At 52.5% G+C, this 22,396-nt stretch overlaps 1 protein-coding gene and 1 pseudogene across 4 annotated transcripts; both read right to left on the bottom strand.

The window, feature by feature from the left end:
• Positions 1-15: 15 nt before the first annotated feature.
• Positions 16-22,286, bottom strand: MVK (mevalonate kinase). Of its 3 annotated transcripts, none has more exons than XM_082699278.1 (11): positions 22,081-22,286; positions 21,217-21,308; positions 20,170-20,317; positions 16,839-16,983; positions 15,124-15,279; positions 9,921-10,024; positions 9,362-9,407; positions 5,930-6,020; positions 5,440-5,556; positions 1,997-2,150; positions 16-893 (listed from the first exon to the last, which is right to left on the bottom strand). In XM_082699278.1, exons 2-11 carry the CDS (start codon positions 21,292-21,294, stop codon positions 742-744), a joined length of 1,191 nt encoding a protein of 396 aa, XP_082555404.1. In that variant the 5' UTR covers positions 21,295-21,308; positions 22,081-22,286; the 3' UTR covers positions 16-741. The 3 variants fall into 3 exon arrangements, with proteins under 3 accessions (XP_082555404.1, XP_082555403.1, XP_082555405.1); XM_082699277.1 differs by having other exon boundaries at positions 5,843-6,020; XM_082699279.1 differs by lacking the exon at positions 1,997-2,150 and having other exon boundaries at positions 5,843-6,020.
• LOC309848106 (HIG1 domain family member 1A, mitochondrial-like) lies at positions 12,632-15,111 on the bottom strand (annotated as a pseudogene). Its single transcript, XR_014316567.1, has 2 exons — positions 13,026-15,111; positions 12,632-12,964 (listed from the first exon to the last, which is right to left on the bottom strand). The product of XR_014316567.1 is annotated as an HIG1 domain family member 1A, mitochondrial-like (transcript).
• Positions 22,287-22,396: the final 110 nt, after the last annotated feature.

Raw genomic sequence — 22,396 nt, forward strand, 5'->3', positions numbered from 1 at the left:
CCAGGGAAGCCGTGGTTTACTCAAGAGCTTTTTATTTCCTTTCTGCCATCTTTTCTGCAAAACCTGTGGGTACAGACTGGAAACTGGGTACATTAACCATGACTTCAGCCAGCCCTGGGATGAGAGGACAGAAGGCAAAGACCACCAACTACACAACTGCTGGGGGGCCCATGGTCTAGCTGTAGAGAACAGAGCACACAAAATGCTGAAGGATTCAAACAGACAGGGCAGGGTGTGCAGGGAGGAAGGTGGGACCAGGGTCATCCTGGCGGTGGTCAGGGAAGGCTTCCCGGAGGAGGTGGGAGGGACCAAACCCTGAGAGACGGGACCAAACCCTGAGAGATAGGTGGAAGGGTAAAGGCAGAGGGAGGGAGAAGGCACACTGCATCCAAGTGTCCAACCAAGTGGACAGAGGGTTTGAGAAGGCGGCAGCGGCCCAAAGCAGGCGGGTGTGTGGGAGCTTCAGGGAGGACAGGAAGGAAGCCCCTCACATTACAGAGGACCCCACATGGCCCCATTGCCCAGGCAGCTCAAGAGAAGGGAGGACACAGGCCGGGTCTTCCAGGGACCCCAGCCCAGTGCTGGTTCCAGATCATACGGCTGGGAATGGAGGGGTGTGGCCGCTGGAAAGGCTGGCGCACGGGGCCTTGGGGCTTACTGGCCAGCACAGAAGCTGACTCTGGCACCTAGAATACCCCAGGAAGGGGCTTCTTGGTGGGGCTGCAGCAGCACAGGTTCATCTCAGAGACCATCCAGGGCTTGGCGCACGGAGGGGTCCAGGAAGTCAGCCGAGTGGACGGAGATGCCGGGGGCCCCGATGCTGGTTTCCCAGCAGTCAAACCCGCAGTCATTCAGAGCCTGCTTCATGGCTTCTACCTCCGGCTGCTCCAGATCTGGGGGAGGGAAAGCAGCAGGTCACCCCACAGTTGTCTGCTCCCTTAGAGACTGTCCATCCAGGGAAAGGCCTGGGACCAACCAGGTCTTCCTGTTGGAATGTCAAGCCTTGCACCCTTGGGACAGGAGGTGGTTACAGAGCCAACAGTTAAAATCATGGGCTCCTGAAGCCCACAGACCTGGCCTTGTCACGGATCAGCCACGGTGCCTCAGCCAAGTGACTTCCCTTCTCTGAACCTCAGTCTCCTCATCTGGGAATGGGGCTAATACCTACCCCCACCCCAGGGTCCCTGTGAGGTTCACATGAGAGAATGCAGATGAGGGGCCTGACATAGCAGACACGCCCCAGAAGCCTTCTCTCTCATTATCATCCCCGACCCTGAACTTGGAGCCAACAAAGTCTGCCGTTGACTGTGCTGATGTCCTGATGCTGAGGCACACTAAGGTTGAAGGGAGGCGCTGGGGCCACTGCGGGCTGACCGCAAAGCAACAGAGAAAGGTGGGACAAAAAGAGGAAGGAGAAGGTAAAGGAAGGGAAAGACAGACCAGGAGGAGGGGGCAAAGGGAAGGCAATGGAGGCGGGAGCTCTGAGGGCCCAGTCCTGAGAGCAGGTATGTTGACTGAGCACAACCAGGAGCCCCTTCTGGCCCCAGACACATTACCCAGCCTTGCTCTTTCCCTAGATGCTAAAGGGAGAAAAAGCCCTTTGCTCTGTAGCAAGGTCAGTCCCATCTTGGCTACATCAAGAGGGGACAGCAGGGGAGACGAGTGATGACAATGTCCTGGTTATTTCTTGAGCTTGTGGGAGACTTGGCAGGTGAGGACACGGTAGGGATAGCCACCCCAGTAGGAGCCCCAGGCCTATGTTGGGCATTCTGAATGCACTTTTCTCCTCGATTCTAGACAACGATCTTATAAAATAGATGTTAGCATCCTTATTTTACTGATGAAGCCACAAAGACCCAGAGAGGTTCATTAACTTGACCAAGGCCACACAGCAGAGGTGAGGCTGTTCTCCAGCGTCCTCCTCCTCCCGAACGAATTGCCTGGGTAGAATGTTTGCTTGACCCCTGGCTGGCAACCCTGCCCAGCCCCCAGCTACCTGGTCTGAGGAGCGTGATACCACAGCCACCGCCGCCAGCGCCGGTGAGCTTGCTGTGCAGTCCATGGGCCATGGTCACCCGGCAGAGTTGGTCCAGTGAGGCATGGCCCACGCCAAGGGCATTGAGATGATGCTGATTCATGTCGATGAGCTCCTGGAGGAGGAGAAGGTTTCATCTGTTCTCACTTGGGGTGCCTGAAGCCAAGGTCCCATGCCCACCCCACCCATGTTGACAGCCACTGGTCTGGGATGGCAAATAGCTTAGACAAGCCAGCACCAGGTCCCTCTCCACAGCTCAAAGAACCTCTCCTTCCTACAGGAATCCCCAAGGGGCTGGGATGGAGCTGGTGGCGAACACATGGCCCACGCCTGTCGAAAGCAGCCTCTGGCCATGGTGACTGGCCAGAGAGGGCCTGTGACCCATGCTGGGCCACCGCAGCCCTCCTGGGGTTTTCTCTGCCTCTGCCCTGGAAGTGCTAAAACTGGCTGACTTCAGAGGTAAGCCGCCAGAGTTACCTGTCCTACACATGGTCAGAGATTATATGTTAGATGGAGAGAGATTTCAGACTGAGTTGTTTTGGCCCCTGGATTCAGCTATGCCAGAAGTTGTTCTTGCTGGTCTTCTCAGTTATGTGCCAATACATTCCCTTTCTGTTAAAGCTTGGTTGGGATGGATTTCTATCACCTTCAGAAGTCTGAAGTACTCTGCCATCCCACAGCTGCCTTAGGTGCACCTATTTTCAGAATTAAGAACTGGTTTATTGTTCTGACAAGGTCACAAGTGGGGGAAAGAGCTAAATGTGTTTGTTTCATCAAATTCCTGCTCTTCTCAGGCTCAAATGGCATGGAGGTTGATGAAATAACAAAACTGACAGCTAGCAGAACCCAGGCACCCCCCTACAACCTTTCAGTCACCCCACCAGTGTTTGCCAAACACGTTCACCATGCTGGGCACCGTGCTAGGCACTGGGGCTCTAAGAACGAACTACCGTCCCTGCCATGGACAAGCTAAGCACATGGAATCTGGAGTCAGGGGGTACCTGGGTTTGAGCCCCAGCTCTGTGATCTCCTGGTTCTAGGCGAGGGCTTTGACCCCAGGCCTCAGTTTCCTCACTTGTAAAACCAGCATCGTAAGAGGCTCTGCCTCACTGCCATGGGGATGGGACAAGGTAAGGTTTTTTGTTTGTTTTTTGTTTTAAAGATTTATTTATTTGACAGAGATCACAAGTAGGCAGAGAGAGGCAGGCAGAGAGAGAGGGGGAAGCAGGCTCCCTGCCAAGCAGAAAGCCCAATGCGGACTCAATCTCAGGACCCTGAGATCATGACCTAAGCCGAAGGCAGAGGCTTAACCCACTGAGCCACCCAGGTGCCCAAGACAAGGTGAGTTTTTTGCATGATGCCTACCCTGAGATGAGGGCTTCAGGAACATCAGCTGCTCTTAGTACTTTATGGTCACATCACCGTCCTCTTCATTTCAAGGGATGCTAAGGCTTAGGGAGGAAAGTGACTCGCCTAAAGTCGCTGAGCTGCCAAGGTACCAAGCCAGTCCTGGAAGCTGGGTCTGCCCGATGCAAAGCTCCCATCTATCCCGTCTCCGAGAGCGCCCTCAGCATTCTGGCTGCCACCTACTTCTTGTGGCATGGGGCTTGACAGTGTGCGGCTCTGCTCCAGGGAATGGGGAGCGCCTTTGCGCCTGCAGGGTTGCCAATCACTGAGCTATCTGCTGAGGCCCACCTGACTCTCCTGCCCTAGGCTGTCGGGTGGGCTCGGGTCAGCCCTCCCCTGCAGCCCGCCTCACCCCCCCCCCCCGTCAGCACTTCTGACAAATGAGCAGACAGGCGTGATGGCCTGGTGGCAGCCCCGGATGCCTTTCCCCAGCCCCAAGGGCTGGATATGAGGGTAAACTTCTGGGGGCTGCTCTCTGCGCCTGAACGCCAGGTGTCACGTTGCAGAGGCAGGTTTTAGACACCTGTCACATTCTGATCCAAAATCTGTCAAGGATCAGATGACAGGTTGTGACACAGGAGAACAGTTCGCTGGTTTGAGCACAAAGCTGTCCGGGAGCTGAGCTGCACATTTCAGCGGCTGCCACAGCCAAAAATATACACAATGTATAATCAACGTGCTGTTCCGTGGCATTCTCCAGGGGCTCAACAGGGTATATTTCAGGCAGTACTCTATCATTATTAATTTCCTACTCAGAAGGACTGTGTTCCCTCCTTTCTACGTGAAAGGAATTGAAGCCAGCAAGGCAAACGTCGGGGGACTGGAGGCAGACAGCTATGGAAATGGGAGCAAAAGCACAGAAGCAGATGGGGGTCCCTGCCCCTGGCCCAGGTGGGCGCTCATTCAAGATCTGTTGGCCAAAGAGACAGGCAAGTCAGTCAGCTGGATGCCTGTCATGGCCACTCACTGACCGGTGGACCTTACAGAAAGTGGCTCTTTGGGCCTTGGTTTCTGTATCTGTAAAATGGGCACAGCCTACTTCCCAGGCAGGTGATTCTACAGATCAAGGGAGAAGTCATTTGTGAAAAGGCATGGCCTAGGAGCTGCTTCCATTCACTACGAGGGCTGCAGACTCAAATGTCTCCAGTGGGACAGAGAGGCAGCAGATAGCCTGCAGCAGCTCAGGGTGGCAGTTAAGGAGTGCTGGGGACTGTATGTCACCCACCCAGTCTTGCTTGCTCCGGTGAGACCAACAAGGCTGAAGCTGGGATTCGGATTGGGATTTGATCAAACCCAAGGTGTGAGGCCTCAGCCTCTACACGAGAATTACACAGAGGGTGGTGGCTGGGAGAATGGTGAAGAAGGAATGGGGTGAGAGTATGTCCAGACTGGGGTACCTAGGTGGCTCAGCTGATTACACATCCGACTCTTGATGTTGGCTCAGGTCACGATCTCAGGGTTGTGGGATCGAGCCCCACATCAGGCTCTGTACTTAGTGTAGAGTCTGCTTATCCCTCTCTCTCTCTCTCTGCTCCTCCCCCCGGCTCGCCCTCTCCCTCTTGAAAATAGATAAATAAAAATGTCTGAGCCAAAGCATGCCGGTGATAAACAGTCACCAGAGGAACAGAATGCAGTTAGCAGGAACAGCAGGAAAGAGAGGGGGGCGAGCAAGAAATTGCTTCTGGACCGACAAAAGACAGCGTCAGCAAAATCCCACTGTTCCCCATAGGCAGGAACCCCAGCCTGGCCCCTGGCGCTTAGCACATGCCTAGTATGTGCCGGGCACTGCCCTCTGTACTTTGCACGTACTCCTTCCATGGCTCTAAATTGCCTGGGAAGAGGATTAAGAAGGCATGCTTGCTGGCCTTGGCACACACGGGACCCCTGGCCTGGGCCCAGCCTCTCTGCTTTGGCTCGGGGGATTCTGAGTGCCGATGGGGAGTCCCTGCCTGACAGCGGCGCTGGAGAGGCTCTTTGCCGCGCAGATAGGCTCTTACTTCCAGCACGAGGTAGTGCTCTGGTGCCGGGGCCACAGCCATCTCCCCCAACATCCGCTCGCACTCCAGTGAAATCGCATTGATGGAGGTCAGCAGGGGTGTCACGATCTCTGGGAACTGGAGGGAGAGGAAACAAGGGCCCATGAAGCCTGGGAGGAGAGAGAGGTGTCCCTCCAGCCCACTCCCTGCCCCCCCAAGGAAACCCCCTCTCCATCCCCCCTAGGTATCTGCCTTGCCCGGCACCCTGACATGAGTGGGGGGTTCTCATCACCAAGCCACCAAACCTGACACTTCCTGTGCTGCCTTCCAGCTGTGTGGGGGGTGGGGGCGATGACCCAGCAGCTCCTTGTCTGCCACAACTGCCTCCCCTGGTCCCCATTGCCCATCCCAGCCCTCCACTAACCCACGGGGCAGAGGGAAGGCTCGAGCCCCCAGACGTGGCTGCTGAGGCCCTGCCATAACCCCGCCCAGGAGCAGACCAGGAGGGCACCTTGAGCAGCCGGCTCCTGACACTGGCCACAAGAGTCTTTGTGCTGCGAGGAACTTTGGTGTTGGTCAGCAGGATCTTCAGAGCCAGTGGCCTGTGGGGTAAAGAGGGGCCCCATTGAGCTCAGGACAGAAGAGAAGTTTCAGGGCCAGGGGCCATCCCAAAGTCACCCCACCCTGTCACAGAGGAGGAAGCAAAGGCCCAGGGAGGGGCTCTCGGGAGGCTGAAGAGGGAAAGAGGGGAGCGGGAGGCTCCTGCTGCCAGTCACAGCTGCGTCTCCACTCCAGTCCCCAGGCAGATAGGTATTTCCCTTTGGCTTGTCACCCACCCACCTCACTTCAGTGGGGCACCTGCTATGGGCTGGGCACACGTGAAGGGGTCTGGCTCAGCCTGGAGCTGGCAGAAAACGCCAAGTTCACCGGGTTTGAGGAGTTAAAAGGTACCGCAGCCAAGGATACAAGAAGGGGTGGAGGTTCTGTTCTGTGGGCCACCCCAGCTTGGTGGAGTGGAAGGATCTAGAGATTTAGGAAGAAAAGCAACGGGATCTGGAGCGGATCACAGAGAGAAGGTACACGCAGGGAGCAAAGATGCCCAGGTTGGCTGGTACAGTGAGCCCAGGGGTAGGAAGGCTTGTGTGGGTGCTGGGTTCCCAGCAGGTGGGGCCCACCCCTGCACTGCCTTGACAGCACCCGGACCTGCTGCCCTGGCTCAGCCAGAGAGGGTTAGAGGGAGTCCGTCATCCCTGCTGGGCTGCCCCAGGTAAGGCCCAGGGCGGCCACGGTAAGCTGCCCTTGCCAAACCCCCAGAGCTTCAGAATACCTCCTGAAGTCACAATCCCACCTGTCCTATGGCTGGCAGCCCCTGGGGACTCCGCATGCCATTTCTTATCATCCCCAAGCTGCCTTGCAGAGCACTGTGGGCCGGGGATGGAGGACAAAGCATCTGGATGAGCTCTGGCCTGAAACAGCTGGAGACATGCAGACCCCTTGATACCTTTATCCGTTTTTCTTTTCACAACCCAAGACTGTAAAATCCAATAAGGCTGCAAAAGCCTGCCAGAAACCTGCTTGATCTTGCCGCCCATAAGCCCATGAAATTAATATCGATTCTCACCCTTGGAGGCCAGCTTCTTTTTTTTTTTTTTTTTTTAACGTTATAAAAGATGAACATTCTATTTGGCTTTTCTTTTCCCCTTAAAGACAAGCCGTTCCTCAAAAGGGCAGCGTTCTGGGAGGCCGCATCTTGATCCACTTCGCAAACAACGCATTTTTTTCCATGGAGAAGCACCATGTGTGGTTTGGGGGGAAAGGGTTCCTCTTGAAGCCATTGGTGGGGATTAACGCGGAGTCTGGCCTCCCGGCTTCTCAGAGAATCTGCCATCTGCTCTCTGTGGCGCCCTGCAGCCCGCAGTGAAGGTCGGTTTGCTCTGTGTTCCTGTCCATCGGGGGTGGGAGGAGTTTGAATATTGTGTCTTCATCTTTCTTAGGCAAGTCCTCTGCAGGCTTGCTGCCAGCTCCCGCCAGCCCCACAAAATCCCGGGCTCCGTGGGGCAGCCAGAGACCACCACCCAGGCTCTGCTCTGTAAGAGACTGTGCATGCAAGCTCTGGCCAATGCCTCAATCTTATCTCCTCTTTGCCCTCCCCTTCAGGTTTCCATTCAGGTTCCTGCTCAAATGTCACTTAATCAGAGGCTCCCCTAGTCATGCACCCAACTGACAGCCATGCTCTTACGGGGCCACTCGTTGGCTGTTGTCTCCCACAAAATGTGAGTTTCCCTGAAAGCAGGCTTTATTCTTCCCTGCTTGCGGCCCCAGCACCCAGCACATGGTAGCTGCTCAGGAATATTTGTGGAATTAAATCTGGTCGGCCAAGGGCAAAGCACTCTACAGATAAAGGTCTCAGGACCCTCACTGCATCAACAAGATGTCTGCCTCAGGAAAAGCGACTGGTCAAGGGCACCTGTCTCATGAGTGGCAGAGCTAGGCCCCAAGCAAGGCCCACAGACCCCAGAGCCTCCGTCCCGCACACCACCACCAGTTGGCCACCGAACACGCCTCTGGGGCCATTCCCCCTGCCTCCTCCTACCTGGAAAGCCAGGAGAATCTGTCCAGGAGAATCTGTCCAGGAGAATGTGCATGTGCCCACGTCACGTTTTGGCTGGCTTTCTCTCCCTGGGGCCCAGTTTGGAGCTTAGGGTATGACGAGCTCTCAGGAAACCCTGAATAAGACGTTACCACCCCCAAATCTGTACCCTGACTGATGACCCCCTCCACTGTCACAGCATCTTCAGAACTCTCTGGATGCCTTCATTCTGAGGATGAATGTCACGCCAGTCTGAGGATGACCAGGAGCCCTGCAGGCAGGCCCAGCTCTGGCATCTCGAGTCTCACACTGACTCCTGCTGTCACTGCACCAGGCATCGATTTACCTGGCAGAGCCCCCCTCGGGCCCCGCCAGCTCCAGGGCCCAGAGCACACAGCAGCCAGAGAAGGCTGGTCCCTCTCTCTTAAATGGCCCTAGTTCCTCCTTGGTGCAGAGCAGTTTGTGCCCTCCAGGGGACATGCAGCACTGTCCGGGCACATTTCCAGTTGTCACAGCTGGGAGATGGGGGAGGTGTTGTTGGCATCTTGTGGGGGAGAGCTCAGGGATACTGCTAAACACCTCAAACAGGCTGCAGAGAACAGCCCTCCACCATAGAGAATGATCGAGTTCACAATGTCAGAGGCGCCCAGGTTAAAGAAACCCTAATGCCGGCCATCAGAAAGGCAGGCTCGGCTCCCGGAAGACAACAGAGCTGAGGCAGGGAGATCCTGGAGGAGCCGGTGGGAGCGAAAACATGGCAGCTCATGCAGATAACCCTCCTCACCCTCATCCCCACGGAGAGGTCGCCAAGGTCGCCAAGTGCCCTGGGACAAACACCAACCAACTCAATCCGGGCTCAAGGAACTGCCAAGAAGCACGTGCTCCCATGTCCTCTGTACGTATCCATTCTGAGTTCGCAGAGAAGAGAGGGTGTTTGAGTTTCCCCATGCTCAGTGGTGATCCTGATCCCTCCAGGGGGATGTGAAATGGGCTGAAAAGTTGTCATCTCGTTTTTGGAGTCCAAGACCCTAGTACACTTGTCAGGAACACAGGCAGATGTCAGTTCTCATTTGCGAAATGAACACGTGGGCAGATGGATTAAATGACTGAGAGGCCAGGGGTGTGGGGTCTGAAGGTGAACGTTCATGGCCGTCCATGACTTCTCCCTCTAAGTCCTTGGCGATCTGAGAGCGGCAGCCCAGAAGGTGAGAGGCCTCACGGGGTAGGAGAGAGAAATCCCGGGGACACGTGGCCCACATGTGTCCCTTACCATGAGGTTAGAGGCCCGCCTCCCCCACCCTGGGATTCACTGCCACAGCCATGCCAGGAGCTGCTGCTCCGGCCTAGAATTACCTCTCCAGGGAGGAGATCTTTCCTTGTTGGAACCGGAGCGCTCCTCCTAAAGACAAGAAGAGGAGGGTCAGAGCTGTAGGCCAAGTTATGCATCTTTGCTTCTTGGCAGAGAAGCGGGGCTTGAGGTTTCGATGAGAGTTCTGCCCCCCATCCCAGGCCCAGGTACACAAGGTCCAGGAGGGCACAAAGGCTTGCCTGCCCTCCAGCTTGCATGTCCTCACACCACCAGCCAAGTGGGGAGGGAGGGCCTGGACTGCGGCCAGGTCCTATAAGTCCTCACTGGAGCGGAGTCCCGCTGGTGTGGCTCTGTGGCTTTACCACAGGGACCCTCCTGGGAAGCTCCCCGAAACTGTAGCTTCCCAGGCTCTGCTCCGACCCGCACCAGAGATTAGATTCAGATGTGAGGCAGGGCCCTGAAATTTCTCTTACCCCCCACCCCCGAACAGGAAAATACTATTTCCCTCAGAATCCAAACTGACAGGGCCTGGGTGTCTACGATGGTCCTAAGAATGTATAAAATATTAAAAACAGAAAAAAACGAGTCTGAGGCAGCCCCTACCCCAGGTGCTGACAGCGTTGTCCACTCCAGACGGGTTCCCATGAATCATTCTCTCCCCCTGGAAGGCCCACTTATTAATTAGTTCCAAATCCTCCACGGCCCACCTGGAGAAGACACAGGAGTTCATCCGTACCTCAGAAGACAGTGCAGGCCCAGTGTCGCTGAGGGCAGCAGGGCAAAGGATCCACAGGTTAAGCTTGGTGGAGACTAAAAAAATGTCAGAGGGGATTGGGCCCTTAAACGCAGAAACAGAACATCCTAGAACCTCTCCACTTCAGAGCGTGCCATACCTTCCCTGCCTCTGAAGCCCCCTCCACCCGGCACTGTGGAGTGAGACCAGGCTTTGAATGCACACAGACCTAGCAGTGAGGGACTCTGGGCCCATTACATAACCTGTCTGAGCCCCACTGTCATCTGCAGGATGGTCACGCCCATCCAGGGCTGGCTGCAGAGGTCTCGAACAAGGTGTCCACGAGTGGTGGGCAGTAGTTACCACTGTCACAACCCCCCACATAATCTTCTCTGGAACCCTTGCTGTGAGGACCAGGGAGCAAACGTGTGACCCTTCCCAAAGCCTACCAGGAATGGGATTCTAGGAGCCCCAGACACCCTCAGTGGGTCCCACGAGCATGGATCAGCTCTGGATCTTTCCTAAGCATGCAGCCATGCTCCGAGCCATGCTCGGGAGACGTGTGGGCTCATGCACAGTTGGGGTGAGCAGACCCCAGGCCTGTGAATTACCGAATAAGGAATATGGTCAGCCCCTTCCCTGCGCCTGGTCCAATGCTCATTTGCTGTGGGGTCTTGGGGAAGGCCGTCGCCCCCTCTGAGCCTCTCTCCTCACTGGTCAAATGTGGATGTGATGCCCCCCAACTCGCATGGTGAGTTGAGAGTCTCAAAGCTATCACCAAATGCCGAGCACTGAGCTGAAGCCTTTCTCCAGCGGTCATCTCCTGGAATCCCACAAAAACCCTACAGGGAAGGTACAGTTACTATCCCCTCCTACAGAAGAGGAAACTGACACTCAGGTGGGTAGAGCAGATGCTGGTGCCACTCACTATATCAGCACCACACCTGTGGATTGGGGCCCAAGCTCCCAAGACTGAGCTCCATGGTGCCGACAAGATTCTCTCGTCTGTCCTATAGTTACTGGGCATCCACTGTAGACCCATAACTAAACTCACACAGGGGATGAACCAGACATGGCCCCTGACAGCTTAAGGCTTGGCATCTCACAGACAGGGGGTACCCAGCGGCAATCAGTATTTAACTACAACCCCCAGGAGATAGATGCGATGCAGGAGGATAGGGTGTCCCACATCTGGAAAGGGAAGGGCCTGAGGGACGGCGGGGGCGGGGTGCAGGGGAGTCAGCAAGGCAAGATGTGCAAGGAAAACATTCCAGACTGAGGTAGCATAGCAGCTGGAACTGAGCAAGTCAGGCATTTCCAGGAACTGCAGAGCAAGTGAATGATGGGGCAAATGGGCAGTTGACCCAGCCCTGGACCTGGCTGTCTCCACAGAGGTGAATCTCCCTCCCATTCTGTGCACTGTTCATCCTTCAGGGGCTCCGATTTCTTTTTTTTTCTTTTTCTTTTTTTTGTGTTCACCTTCTTTACTAACACTACTTTTTCCATGTTATCACCATGGAATATAAATTTAGGTTCGACAAGAAAATTTCACAAATGTAATAAAGCATTCTGGAGTATACCAAAGTTTGTGTATTATGTCTGACCAAACTACCTTGTGAGTAAATCATCAATCACTTCAACTGTAGGTAATTTGTTAACATTTATGATTCTTACAGAGAAAATAAACAAGCTTCATACATTTAAAAAAGTGTTTTTCACTTAACCTTTGCATTAGTACTTAAAATACACATTTCAACATTTAAAAATTATTCTAATACAAGAGCAGCATAAATATAACTCTGCAGTTACAAAAAAAAGCTAAACTGGGATCCACAGTTAGGTTATTCTCATGTTTACAACTATGATTCTGAAATAAATATTACTTCTAAACAGCTCTTTATCGGCTTTTTAGGTTTAGTTTAAATAAACGTATTTTAGGTTGTTGGGAAGCTTACTATATTCCAAGCACTGTTCTGAAAGGATTAAGAGCCAACCAGTCCTAAAAACTGAAGTACCCAATCAATCTGCAAAATAGGCAGAAAAAAGTTAAATGGGATTCCTACATAACATCAAAAGCATTTTTTTTTTTTTACGATTTTATTTATTTATTTGGCAGACAGAGATCACAAGTAGGCAGAAAGGCAGGCAGAGAGAGAGGAGGAAGCAGGCTCCCTGCAGAGCAGAGAGCCCGATGTGGGGCTCGATCCCAGGACCCTGGGATCATGACCTGAGCCGAAAGCAGAGGTTTTAACCCACTGAGCCACCCAGGTGCCCCCATCAAAAGCATGTTTTGATACTAGAATCAAATCAGCAACTAGGAGTACTTCTGGACTGGCACACTGTCCTCTTTCTTTTTTTTTTTTTTTAAGATTTTATTTATTTATTTATTTGACAGACACAAGTAGGCAGAGAGGCAGGCAGAGAGAGAGGAGGAAGCAGGCTCCCTGCCGAGGAGAGAGCCCGATGCGGGGCTTGATCCCAGGACCCTAGGATCATGACCTGAGCCAAAGGCATAGGCTTTAACCCACTGAGCCACCCAGGTGCCCCCACTGTCCTCTTTCTAACTGATTTTATCATAAGAGTTTAAGGAGGAGCATATTTTACCACTGTCCAGTCCATTTAAAAGTGACACGTTTCTTCTTTTTGTGCTAATGTGACTCCCCTGAATGACCTAGCTAGTTGACTGGTCACTAGTAATCTGGTAACCAGGCAAATCAAGCCTGCAAGAAAGGAAGCCAATACTTAAACTACCATATTATCTGACCCATTCAAATGATTTATTTTCAACATAAACATATAAACTCAATATGAAATGCCTAACTAAAGCAAACACCACCAACAAAACAGAGACAGCTTCTCTTCTTCTAAGGTTTAGGCTTTGCCCAGAATTCCTTATACATGGAATACCCCATACCTTGATTTATAAAATCTATTAATGGGAATTAGAAACTTGAAAATTTCCTCTAAGAACCTACCAAGAGTCACTGCTCCCACAACAAAGCCTTGGGCTGCCACACACATGTGGATCAAGCGAACACACATTTTAGTATTTCCCCTGCTCTTCAATTTATATAATCCATATGCAACAATTGCTGCAAAGCTGGCCATTCCAATGGGAACAAATGGTGCCTCTCTAGCTTTTCAGATAAGTTTAGATCTCTGATCTTCATCATATGAAGAAAGAGAAACATCTGTGCCGGTTGACATAATGGCTGAAGTATCCTCCTACAGGGACAGGACTCAGGCTCCCACTGGTTTCTTGGGGGGGTGGGGCGCGCAGATTTCTAACCCCCCTCTTCAGAGGAGACTGGGTTCCAGTTCTGTAGGATTTAGAAATGCTAGGGCCAGGGCAAGGGTTGGGGCCTGGAAAGGAAAGACTGGGTCTTCAGGGGAGGCAGCAGAGCTCACTGTAAGGAAGCCATGCCCACACACACACACACACACACACACAAACACACGCACACACACTCACAAGTCACCCGTGCCCTTTGAACCACACAGCTGGTCTGCTGCCCCATACATACAAGTCTATTCGGGGGACCCAGGGCAAGCAGGCCTTCACTGATCTAGGTTATAATCTGTGATTAGCACATGCTAACAAGCACCATGGTAACACAGAATCACCAAACATCAGGGCTGGAGGGCCCCCCAAAGGCCCATCAGGAGTCGCTTCCAGAGGAGGAAACAGAGCCGAGAGAAGAAGGGGTAAGCAATGGCCTGTAGCGAGTTACCAGCCAAACCTCACTGAAATTCCTGAAAACCATCACCTTGTGTTTCCTACTGGTGCATCTCTCATCATATTCTGAATTCTTTCCCCAACAAAAGCCACCTTTTCCCCACCCCTCCCACTTCTCTCCACGCACAGGAACCAACCAAAGCAAGTATGAAGGATGCTGACAGACACACCCCATCGAGAGGCCCCCGGATCCGCCAAGGCCACAAGGATCCAAGGGACCTTAGCATGAATTCAACTGTATTTTAACCTCCATGTGTTAGAAGAGAAAGCAATGGACCAGACAGGGCACCCAGTGGGGCCAGGCCATCAGGAAAGCACAGCATCTTCAGGGCTGAGGAAGGAAACCTCCAAACTGAGTTCTGGAGGAGGAAAGAGGTCCTCCACCGCAGGCTGGCACAGCGTGACCTTGTTTCAGCCTGGGCCCCCACAGCGGGCAGGCAGGGCATGGGAGCACCGCTCTGGGAGCAAACACACGGCCACATCCGTCCTGGTACCCAGCATAGCCTGAGCAGCCTTCTCTCCAGCCAGCTGCCCTGGGGTAGAGATGCGGCCAGCGGTCCCCTCAACATGGCACACAGTGGGTACCCAAGGCCACCAGCGGGGGGGCCCCCCTGAGCCCTATTGGCCCAAGGACAGACCTCACCAAGAAGCTGCCAGGCTGGATTCTGGACTGGCATCACTCCCGAGGTGGGGCCCCGGACAGACGGCATCACCTCCAAGACTGGGATGGCTGCTCAAGGTGACAGACAAGGCTGCTGGCGACTGTCCCGACTGGCCTCACTGACTTACAGTGAGAACAGCAGAGGCAATGCCCCCTCCATGGAATGAGGACAAGGGCTCCTACAAAGGGTGATGCCTTCATCTAATACCCCCGTGTTTCTTTCTTGGCATCTTCTACTTCTTTTTCTTTTCTCATATAACCACCCAACCTGCTACAGATAAGGACGCTGGGGCCCCGAGGGATACAGTGGCTGGGCCAAGGTCAAGGTCCCACAGTAATCTGACAGCAGAAGTGGGCCCAATGGCTCCCTACTTCCAGGCTCAGGTTCCTTCTGCCACACCACGGGCGCTTGAACCCAAATGAGTCAAGGTGGGGGTGAGAGGTGGGGGACCTGAAGTGGCTTAGCTAAGGGGCAAAGAGGTCAGATTCTGGGTTCAGGTTGCCCGGGTGCAAGTCTCGTTCTACCATCCCTGGCTGCATAGCCTGGGCCTGCCTTCTGGCCCCTGTGTCTCAGTACAATGGCCACATGACACCTCTGGCAGGGAGTCCTCTGAGAACCCACACTCGGGTCTTGGCGCCTAGAAAGGAGAGTGAGCAGGGAGAGGGCGGAGACTACCTGCTGGCGGACACTCCATCCTTCTGAGGGTTTGGGATCTCCTCACACATGGTCAGGAGAGCGGCGGCCATACACGCAGAGTAGGCGGCGCTGGAGCCCAGGCCGGCCCCAGTGGGCAGCTGTGACCACACCGTGATGTCCAGGCTGGGCAGGGCCCTGGAACACAGTGGGGGTACAGAGCATGACTCTCCTGAGATCGAATTAGCATTCGAGGCCCAGAACTAGACATTGGCAGGGCCTTACTCCAAGCCTTCGGCCCAGGTTTCCGAACTCGGAGACATATGCTGACCCGAAAAGCAGCCCTACAGGATGGGCGGGAAGTCATGGTGAGTCAGACGCTTGGAAAGAGGTACCAGAATCATTTAAAGCACGAGGTTCCCTTGTGAATGGACCATTTCCCTAAATTTCTTCCTGCTCCCTACACAGGAACATTCCGTGGAAATGTTCCCTACACAGGAAAATTCTGTGGCCATTGCCTGCTTGCATCCCTGCCTGGGAAAGCCTTGTGCCTCTTCCTCCCCCAGGCAAATGCCTACCCATCCTGAAAAACCCTTCTCAAATGTCCTCTCCACTGGGAAGCTTCTCCTGGCTACCCACAGAACCCATTCCTAGCTCCCCTCACTGAGCCCCTTTCCCCACCATGGCCTTCTCTGGGATGCTTCCCCTGTTGTATTTCCCCCAAGCAAGGACTATTGTTAAACTTCACGTTCTGTATTTCCCATTAAAAGATTTTCCATTTATAAAATTTATAATTTTTATAAACTTTTTATAATTTTTATAAACTTTTTATAATTTTTAATATTTTTATAAAAATATAAACTTTTTATAACTTTTACAAACTTTTTATAAATTTTATAAACTTTTCCATTTATAAAATTATAGTGCCAAATCTGCTTTTCAAACTACACATGACCACCCCACTCAGAACAGGAGGTTCTGAAACGCTTACTCCTTCCCAGAAAGGTATGTGCCCTCTCGCTCAAGTTGAAAATCCCACAGCAGACAGCAAGAGTTGGGACATTTGTGAACGTGCCTGCCGCACTGTGCCTGGCCCCTGGGGCCTGCTCAACCAGTACCTGCTGTCTCAGTAAAGAGCTGTCCCTTAAGGCTTTCCCACTGGGCCTGGGACCAAAAAAAAAAAAAAAAAAAAAAAAATCACAGTGAAAATCACTGTGGACTAGGGACAGAGCTAGGCTCACTTCATGTATAATATTGCTAATCCTCCGGTAGTTTTCTTAAGAGAATATTAATGGCTCATACTTCTCAAGCTGTGTGACAAGCTCTGTGTCACACACTTTAGATAAATAAACACACTCACCCTCCCAAGGAGAATATAAAGTACGGACTCTCACTTACTCCCATTTTATAGAGGTGAACACTGAGGCCCAGGGAGAGTAAGAACCTCAAGGAAGCTGGTAAGCAGACGCCATGGGGTTGGCCCTAACACGTCTGGTTTTTCATCACCACGTGACACGGCCTCCACAGCACCGCCAGCCCCCAGGAGCTGGCCTCCCTGATGGCCAACTACCCAGATCCTATCTTAAGGGGTGGGGCAGACACAGTCTTTACTGTTCCTTGTAGAGTTTCCTTGGCGACGGCGCCATGTGCAGTGGGCCGCCTCTGTGAACACGGCCTGGGAGAAGCCATGTGGCCAGGACAGGAACCTGGCTTTGGGCCCAGACCTCACACGCACCTTCCCCAGACCATGCACGCACCTCTGCTTCCGGCAGATGGACAAGTACAGGTAGAGAAAGGCCAGCACAGCCAGGCCCTCAGGTTTGGCGCCATCCTGGGTGATGCCAGCCACCTCCTTGAGCTTCTCCACTTGTTCTGCAGTGGGCACTGTGGCGTCACCCTGCTCTGTCACAAGCAAGCACAGGTGGCTGGGTTGAGAGGACTGCAGGTGCGCTTACAGACAACAGAGCACAGAAACCCAAGCTGGCGTGAGATTAGCATCTGAGGACAGGGATGCATGGCCCTAGCACCAGGGCTGCATCTGTTGGGCACCTTCGGGGTTTGCGGGCACGCAGACCTGGGTGTGCATCCCAACAGTACCATTCGCTGGCTCTGGGGCCTTGAGCACGTGACTTCCCCTCTCTGAACCTCAGTTCCTCTTCTTGGTAGGCAGGGAGAGTAGAAGTACCTCCTCTGAGATAACCTGAAATAAGGGACGTAAGACCCACGGCACAGCTCCGGGTGTGTAGTACGTACTGAATTAATGATCGTCTTGAAACCCACATCCACACACGGAGTGCAGGCTAGTTCTCCATCTTGAAGGTCTGGGTCTGACCCCCATGGTAAAAAACCCAAACCAAAGGCAGTATTCAGTTAATCCCCAGATGCATCCCTCTCCTGAAACAACTCTCGAGAACGGGACACTCGAAACTGGAGAATGCGAAGTGCTGACACTGGTATGGCCAGCAGGGAGAGCCTGCATTAGGGCGGGGCACACAGGAAGTCCTATGTATGCCATGAGATAACGACAGGCTAAAGACAGCCGAGCCAGTTAACAGTGTTGCTTAGAGCACGGATGTTTCCGAGCGCTGCGAGGGAAATGGGATGACTCATTAAGGCGTTGGAGAGTTTAGGAGCGCTTGGGTGGTTCAGCCAGCTGAACCACCAGCTGAAGCGTTTGCCTTCAGCTCAGGTCACATCCCAGGATTGAGCCCCGCTTCCCTGCTCAGTGGGGAGTCTGCTTCTCCCTGTGCCCTTCCCCCTGTGCTCATGCTCTCTCTCTCTCTCAAATTAATAAATAAATAAAAATCTTAAAAAAGAAAAAAAAAAAAGACGACTTTGGAGAGTTAAGAACGATCTGGGTGTGAATCCTTTCTGCATCCCTGACAGTGCTGTGTGACCTGAGCCACTTGGCCCCTGAAGCTCCATTTTCTCATCCCTAAAGTGGGGTGGATACCACCACCTGCGTCCAGGGCAGTCTGGAGGATTCTAAGAGCGCCAACAACCATGACATACTGGTCCAGTGCCTGGCCCACATAAGAGTACCCAGTGAAATGCCCCCAGTGTTCTGTAACTGTTGGGAAGCAACCAGAGAACGCTGAAAGAAAAAGACAGAAGAGCCTGGAAATCTAGTAGGAAACGTGTCTCTGAAAGGTTTATGTTCCATATTTCTTTTTCTCCTTGGGGAAATCATTCACAAGTCCTCACACACATGCTACACACTGCGCCACCTCCTATCCAATTGGATCCTCATAGCAACCCTCCCAGGCCATAGGACTCTGCTCATGGAGGCTCTGAAGGTTAAGTGACGTGTCCAGGCTCACACAGACAAGGGAACATCTCCAACCTCGGGGAAGGGAGCCCAGTGCACCATAGAAAGCAAGGGGTCTGGGTCTGCTCCAAAAGTCCTCACTGAGGATGTTCCTGGAATCACCCAGGGAGCTTCTTTCAAAATACACCTGCTTGTGGGTACCTGGGTGGCTCAGTCCTTAAGTGTCTGCCTTTGGCTCAGGTCATGAACTAGGGTCCTGGGATCAAGCCCTGAGATGGGCTCCATGCTCAGTGGGAAGCCTGCTTCTCCCTCTCCCCCTCCCACGGTTCGTGTTCCCTTTCTGGCCGTCTCTCTCTGTCAAATAAATAAAATCTTAAAAAAAAAAAAAAAAACTCATCTGCCCAGTCCCCTGCCACCATGACCCCCATTCTTAATAGGAGAGGGGCAGGATCAGATATCTGTCCCTATTGTTAAGAACAACAACAATGAAAACCTCCCCAGGGGATCCCAAGGCCTTACTGGTTGGGAAATGGGGCTTTTCGATGGTTCCCCCATCTTCCTGCAATATTCGGAAGTGGCTTGCTGGGGACTGATCCTCCCAGGGGACAGGGAGCAGTTAGGAAAAGACCCCCAGAGCACTCTCACTTGTCCCACTCTGGCTGAGAAACACTGTTCCAAACAATGAGGCATCAGCTGGGCAAGGAGATAGCAAACGAATGTACAGAGGACAGAAAACACCCTTCAGCTCTGGTGCGGGCGGCAAGCAACCGTGCAGATGAAAAACCCTGCCTGCTTAGGAGGGGACACAAGATTCACAGTATTATCAAAAATCAGGACAGGGGACTTTATTTATTGGCAAGGAAAGAAAGTCCTGATACTCTGAAGAAAACAAAACAAAACAAAAAAACACACATGTCTGACAAGTTTGTATGGCCTGATCAGATTTTGGTTAAGGGACAAGATATCCTCCCCATCTCTCTCAATCTAACTATCCACCTGCAGAAAATAATCCAGAAAGATTAACACCAAAATGCTGAGAGATATGGGCCAGACGGAGGGAGAGGGGGTGGTGGCCAGGGGGCAGTGGTAGCAGGTGACTTTTTTTCATTACTGATGGTGTTTCACTATTGACTCTCTTTTCCAATTAATAAGTATCTTATTTTTATTTATTTATTTATTTTTAGATTTATTCATTTATTTTAGAGAGAGACAGAGAGAGATCATGAGAGGGGAGAAGGTCAGAGGGAGAAGCAGACTCTCCGTGGAGCTGGGAGCCCAATGCAGGACTCGATCCTGAGACTCTGGGATCATGACCTGAGCCGAAGGCAGTCACTTAAGCAACTGAGCCACTCAGGCACCCGTTACTTTTATTTTAAATGACACCCAATGCCAATCAATACCCTCTCCTTGTCAAAACCATCCTCCAGAAGGAAGGCACCCTTTGTCCACTCTCAGACCTTAGGACCCAGAGGTCACTAATCATCCCTGCGTGTACATATGTACTGGTACATAATCTGGGTCTTTCCTTACATACATGCTATTTGCATCTTGTGGTTTTTCACCCAACAACAGGCATTGACAATCAGTCCACCACAGCCCACACAGACGCAGTCCATGATTTAAATTTAAAACGCTCTTAAATTTAAAACAAATAAGTGAGTTAAGCTAATTTTATGGGGTTGAGAGAAAACACCCCCAGAGTGGCTAGTCTCTGGCCCTCTCAGAGACAGCCTAGAATAACTACCCAGCTGTCTGTCCCCTTTCCCCTCTAGGTAGCGCCCAGGCTCTTCCCACACCTGGTCCCTCCTCACTGCACTTACCCAGAAAGCTCGTATCCTGCAGCTGAAGTCCAGCCACATCCCAGGCCCGCTTGACGCCAATGTTTGGTAAGTTGAGGCACACTTTCCCATTGCTGTGGGGCTGAAGCCGGAGGAATGTTCTCAAGTTTAAGGCCATAGCCAGTGCTACCTGTAGAATAAAGGGCAAAAGCAGTGAGCCTGAGCATGGAGGGTGGGGGGAGGCACAAAGAGTTGGGCTTCAGTCTTAAACCGGAGGGTCAATGTCAATGAGGAGAGAGAGCACATACTAGCATACAGGGCACATGCCCACACATGCCCTTGGTAGACACTGCTGATCAACCTTGGCATGCTCTCCCACTAAGTGGCACAGCCTCTACCCATAGTTAGGAACTAATATCTACTGATGTTTGCCCAATGCCAATCAATATTGGCAAAATTTCAGAGGTCCTGCACACCATGGAACAGCTTCCCCATAATCACCACATCAGCAAAGATAAATGTAAGCTAGGAACATAAATAATGATGAGGAGTAGAGGAGTGCAGGAGTGGAAAAAGCATGACCTGTGACTTCAGACAGACTTAGGTTTATTCCCTGTTCTGCTAAGGTGTACAGGACCTTGGTCAAGCTGCTTCTCCTAGGCTTTAGCTTCCATATCTGCAAAATGGGATAATCAAAGTTTAACCATGGAGGGCGTCCTACGAGTTAAATGAGATAATGCATGTTTCAGACTTTGCTGTTTCCTCCTCATCTTCCCCACTTCTGAATGTTGAGGTGCCCCCAGGCTCAGGGCTCCAACCTCCTTTCTTCTCCACCGAAGCCCACCTTCCAGATTGTGTCATTCCACCTGCACAACTTTACATTTCAATTTCAACTCTGTGCTCTCTTACTGGGTGAGGCCAGGGAAGCCCTTCAATGGACGTAAGGCCTGTCTCTTCCCTGCTTCACTGCAGAGAAACAGATCTCTTCTCCTACGTACTCCCAGGCTATGCCTCCAGGCTTCCTTTTGGCTTAAGGGTAGGGTTGGGGAGAAGAGGTACCCAATTCTCAAAGGCTCTGAGGAACTTTACCTTGCCATGAACCACAGCATGCTCTCCGTGAAGGATGACTTTCCCTGGAGCGGACACCAGCAGGACTTCTGACAGCATGGCTCCTAAGAATCCTGAAAGAAAAAGCCAGAGAGAGGATGAAAAGTCACCAGATCTTAGTATATTAAGAGAATGCCTAGTTCAAACTCATAATTCGAACAAAAAAGGCAGCTACCATTCAGCAGTTGCGATGTGCCCCAAAGGCTGTATAGTGAGGCAGCGTACTAGACAGAAAGCCCTAGGTTCAAATCCCAGCTCTTCCCCTCTCCAGTGAGGTCATCTTTACTCAACTACTCCAGTGGCTAGGAATCTCGGTTTCCTCATGCTATGTGGGGACAAGAACCATACTTCCTTCAGTGGGTTTTAGGAAAGGTTACCTTACATAATGCAAGAGGAACACCTGGCAATGTCTGGCACATCACAGTCATTCTATTCCTGATCTATTTATCGTTACTGGCTGTGTTCTTAGTTGCAGCTTTTACTATTGCTACTGTTGAAGGCAGAAATTTAAATGCAATCATGGGCCAGAAGGAACGCTTCTCTGGACCTTCAGGCTGTTTCCAAAGCCTCACGATGATAAATCACAGGCTGCAGAAAACAGCGGTCAAACCCCTTCTTGGAAACGTAAGCCAGGATCTCCACATTACAGAGTCCTAGAAAGTGACTTGCTGGGTGGGTCAGCAGGTGTGCGCGGTTTCGATTTTTACACACTCTGCAGAATTACCACCCATTATAGGCCTTGCGTGCGTTACCTTAATATATGACACGAGCCGCACTACAAGCCAAGTACCACCGTGATCCCGTTTCTTACTGGAGGAAACTGAGGCTCGGAACCGGGAAACTTACGTTTGTCTGAAGATCCAAATCACTTCACATTGGAACTCGCCGACCGCTCGGGACCGATCCCCAGAGTCGGGGACACTGAGCCAGAGAAGCCGGGAGTCCGGCGGAACCTCTCACCAGCCGGCAACCCCAACCACGGGTTCTCACCTGCCTCCGCCCCCAGCCCTGGCGGCTCGGCACCTAGTCCCTGAGCACCGCCCTCCCGTGGGGAGGCGGGGGCTCGTCCACCTCTCTGCCAATCAAAAAGCGCGTCCGGGGCGTCCCTTTACCAGTTGGCTAGAACATTGGCCAATAGGTGTGGCGACCACGCTCCGTCTTG

Source organism: Mustela nivalis, assembly GCF_964662115.1.
Source record: "Mustela nivalis genome assembly, chromosome: 14".
NCBI lineage: Eukaryota > Metazoa > Chordata > Mammalia > Carnivora > Mustelidae > Mustela > Mustela nivalis.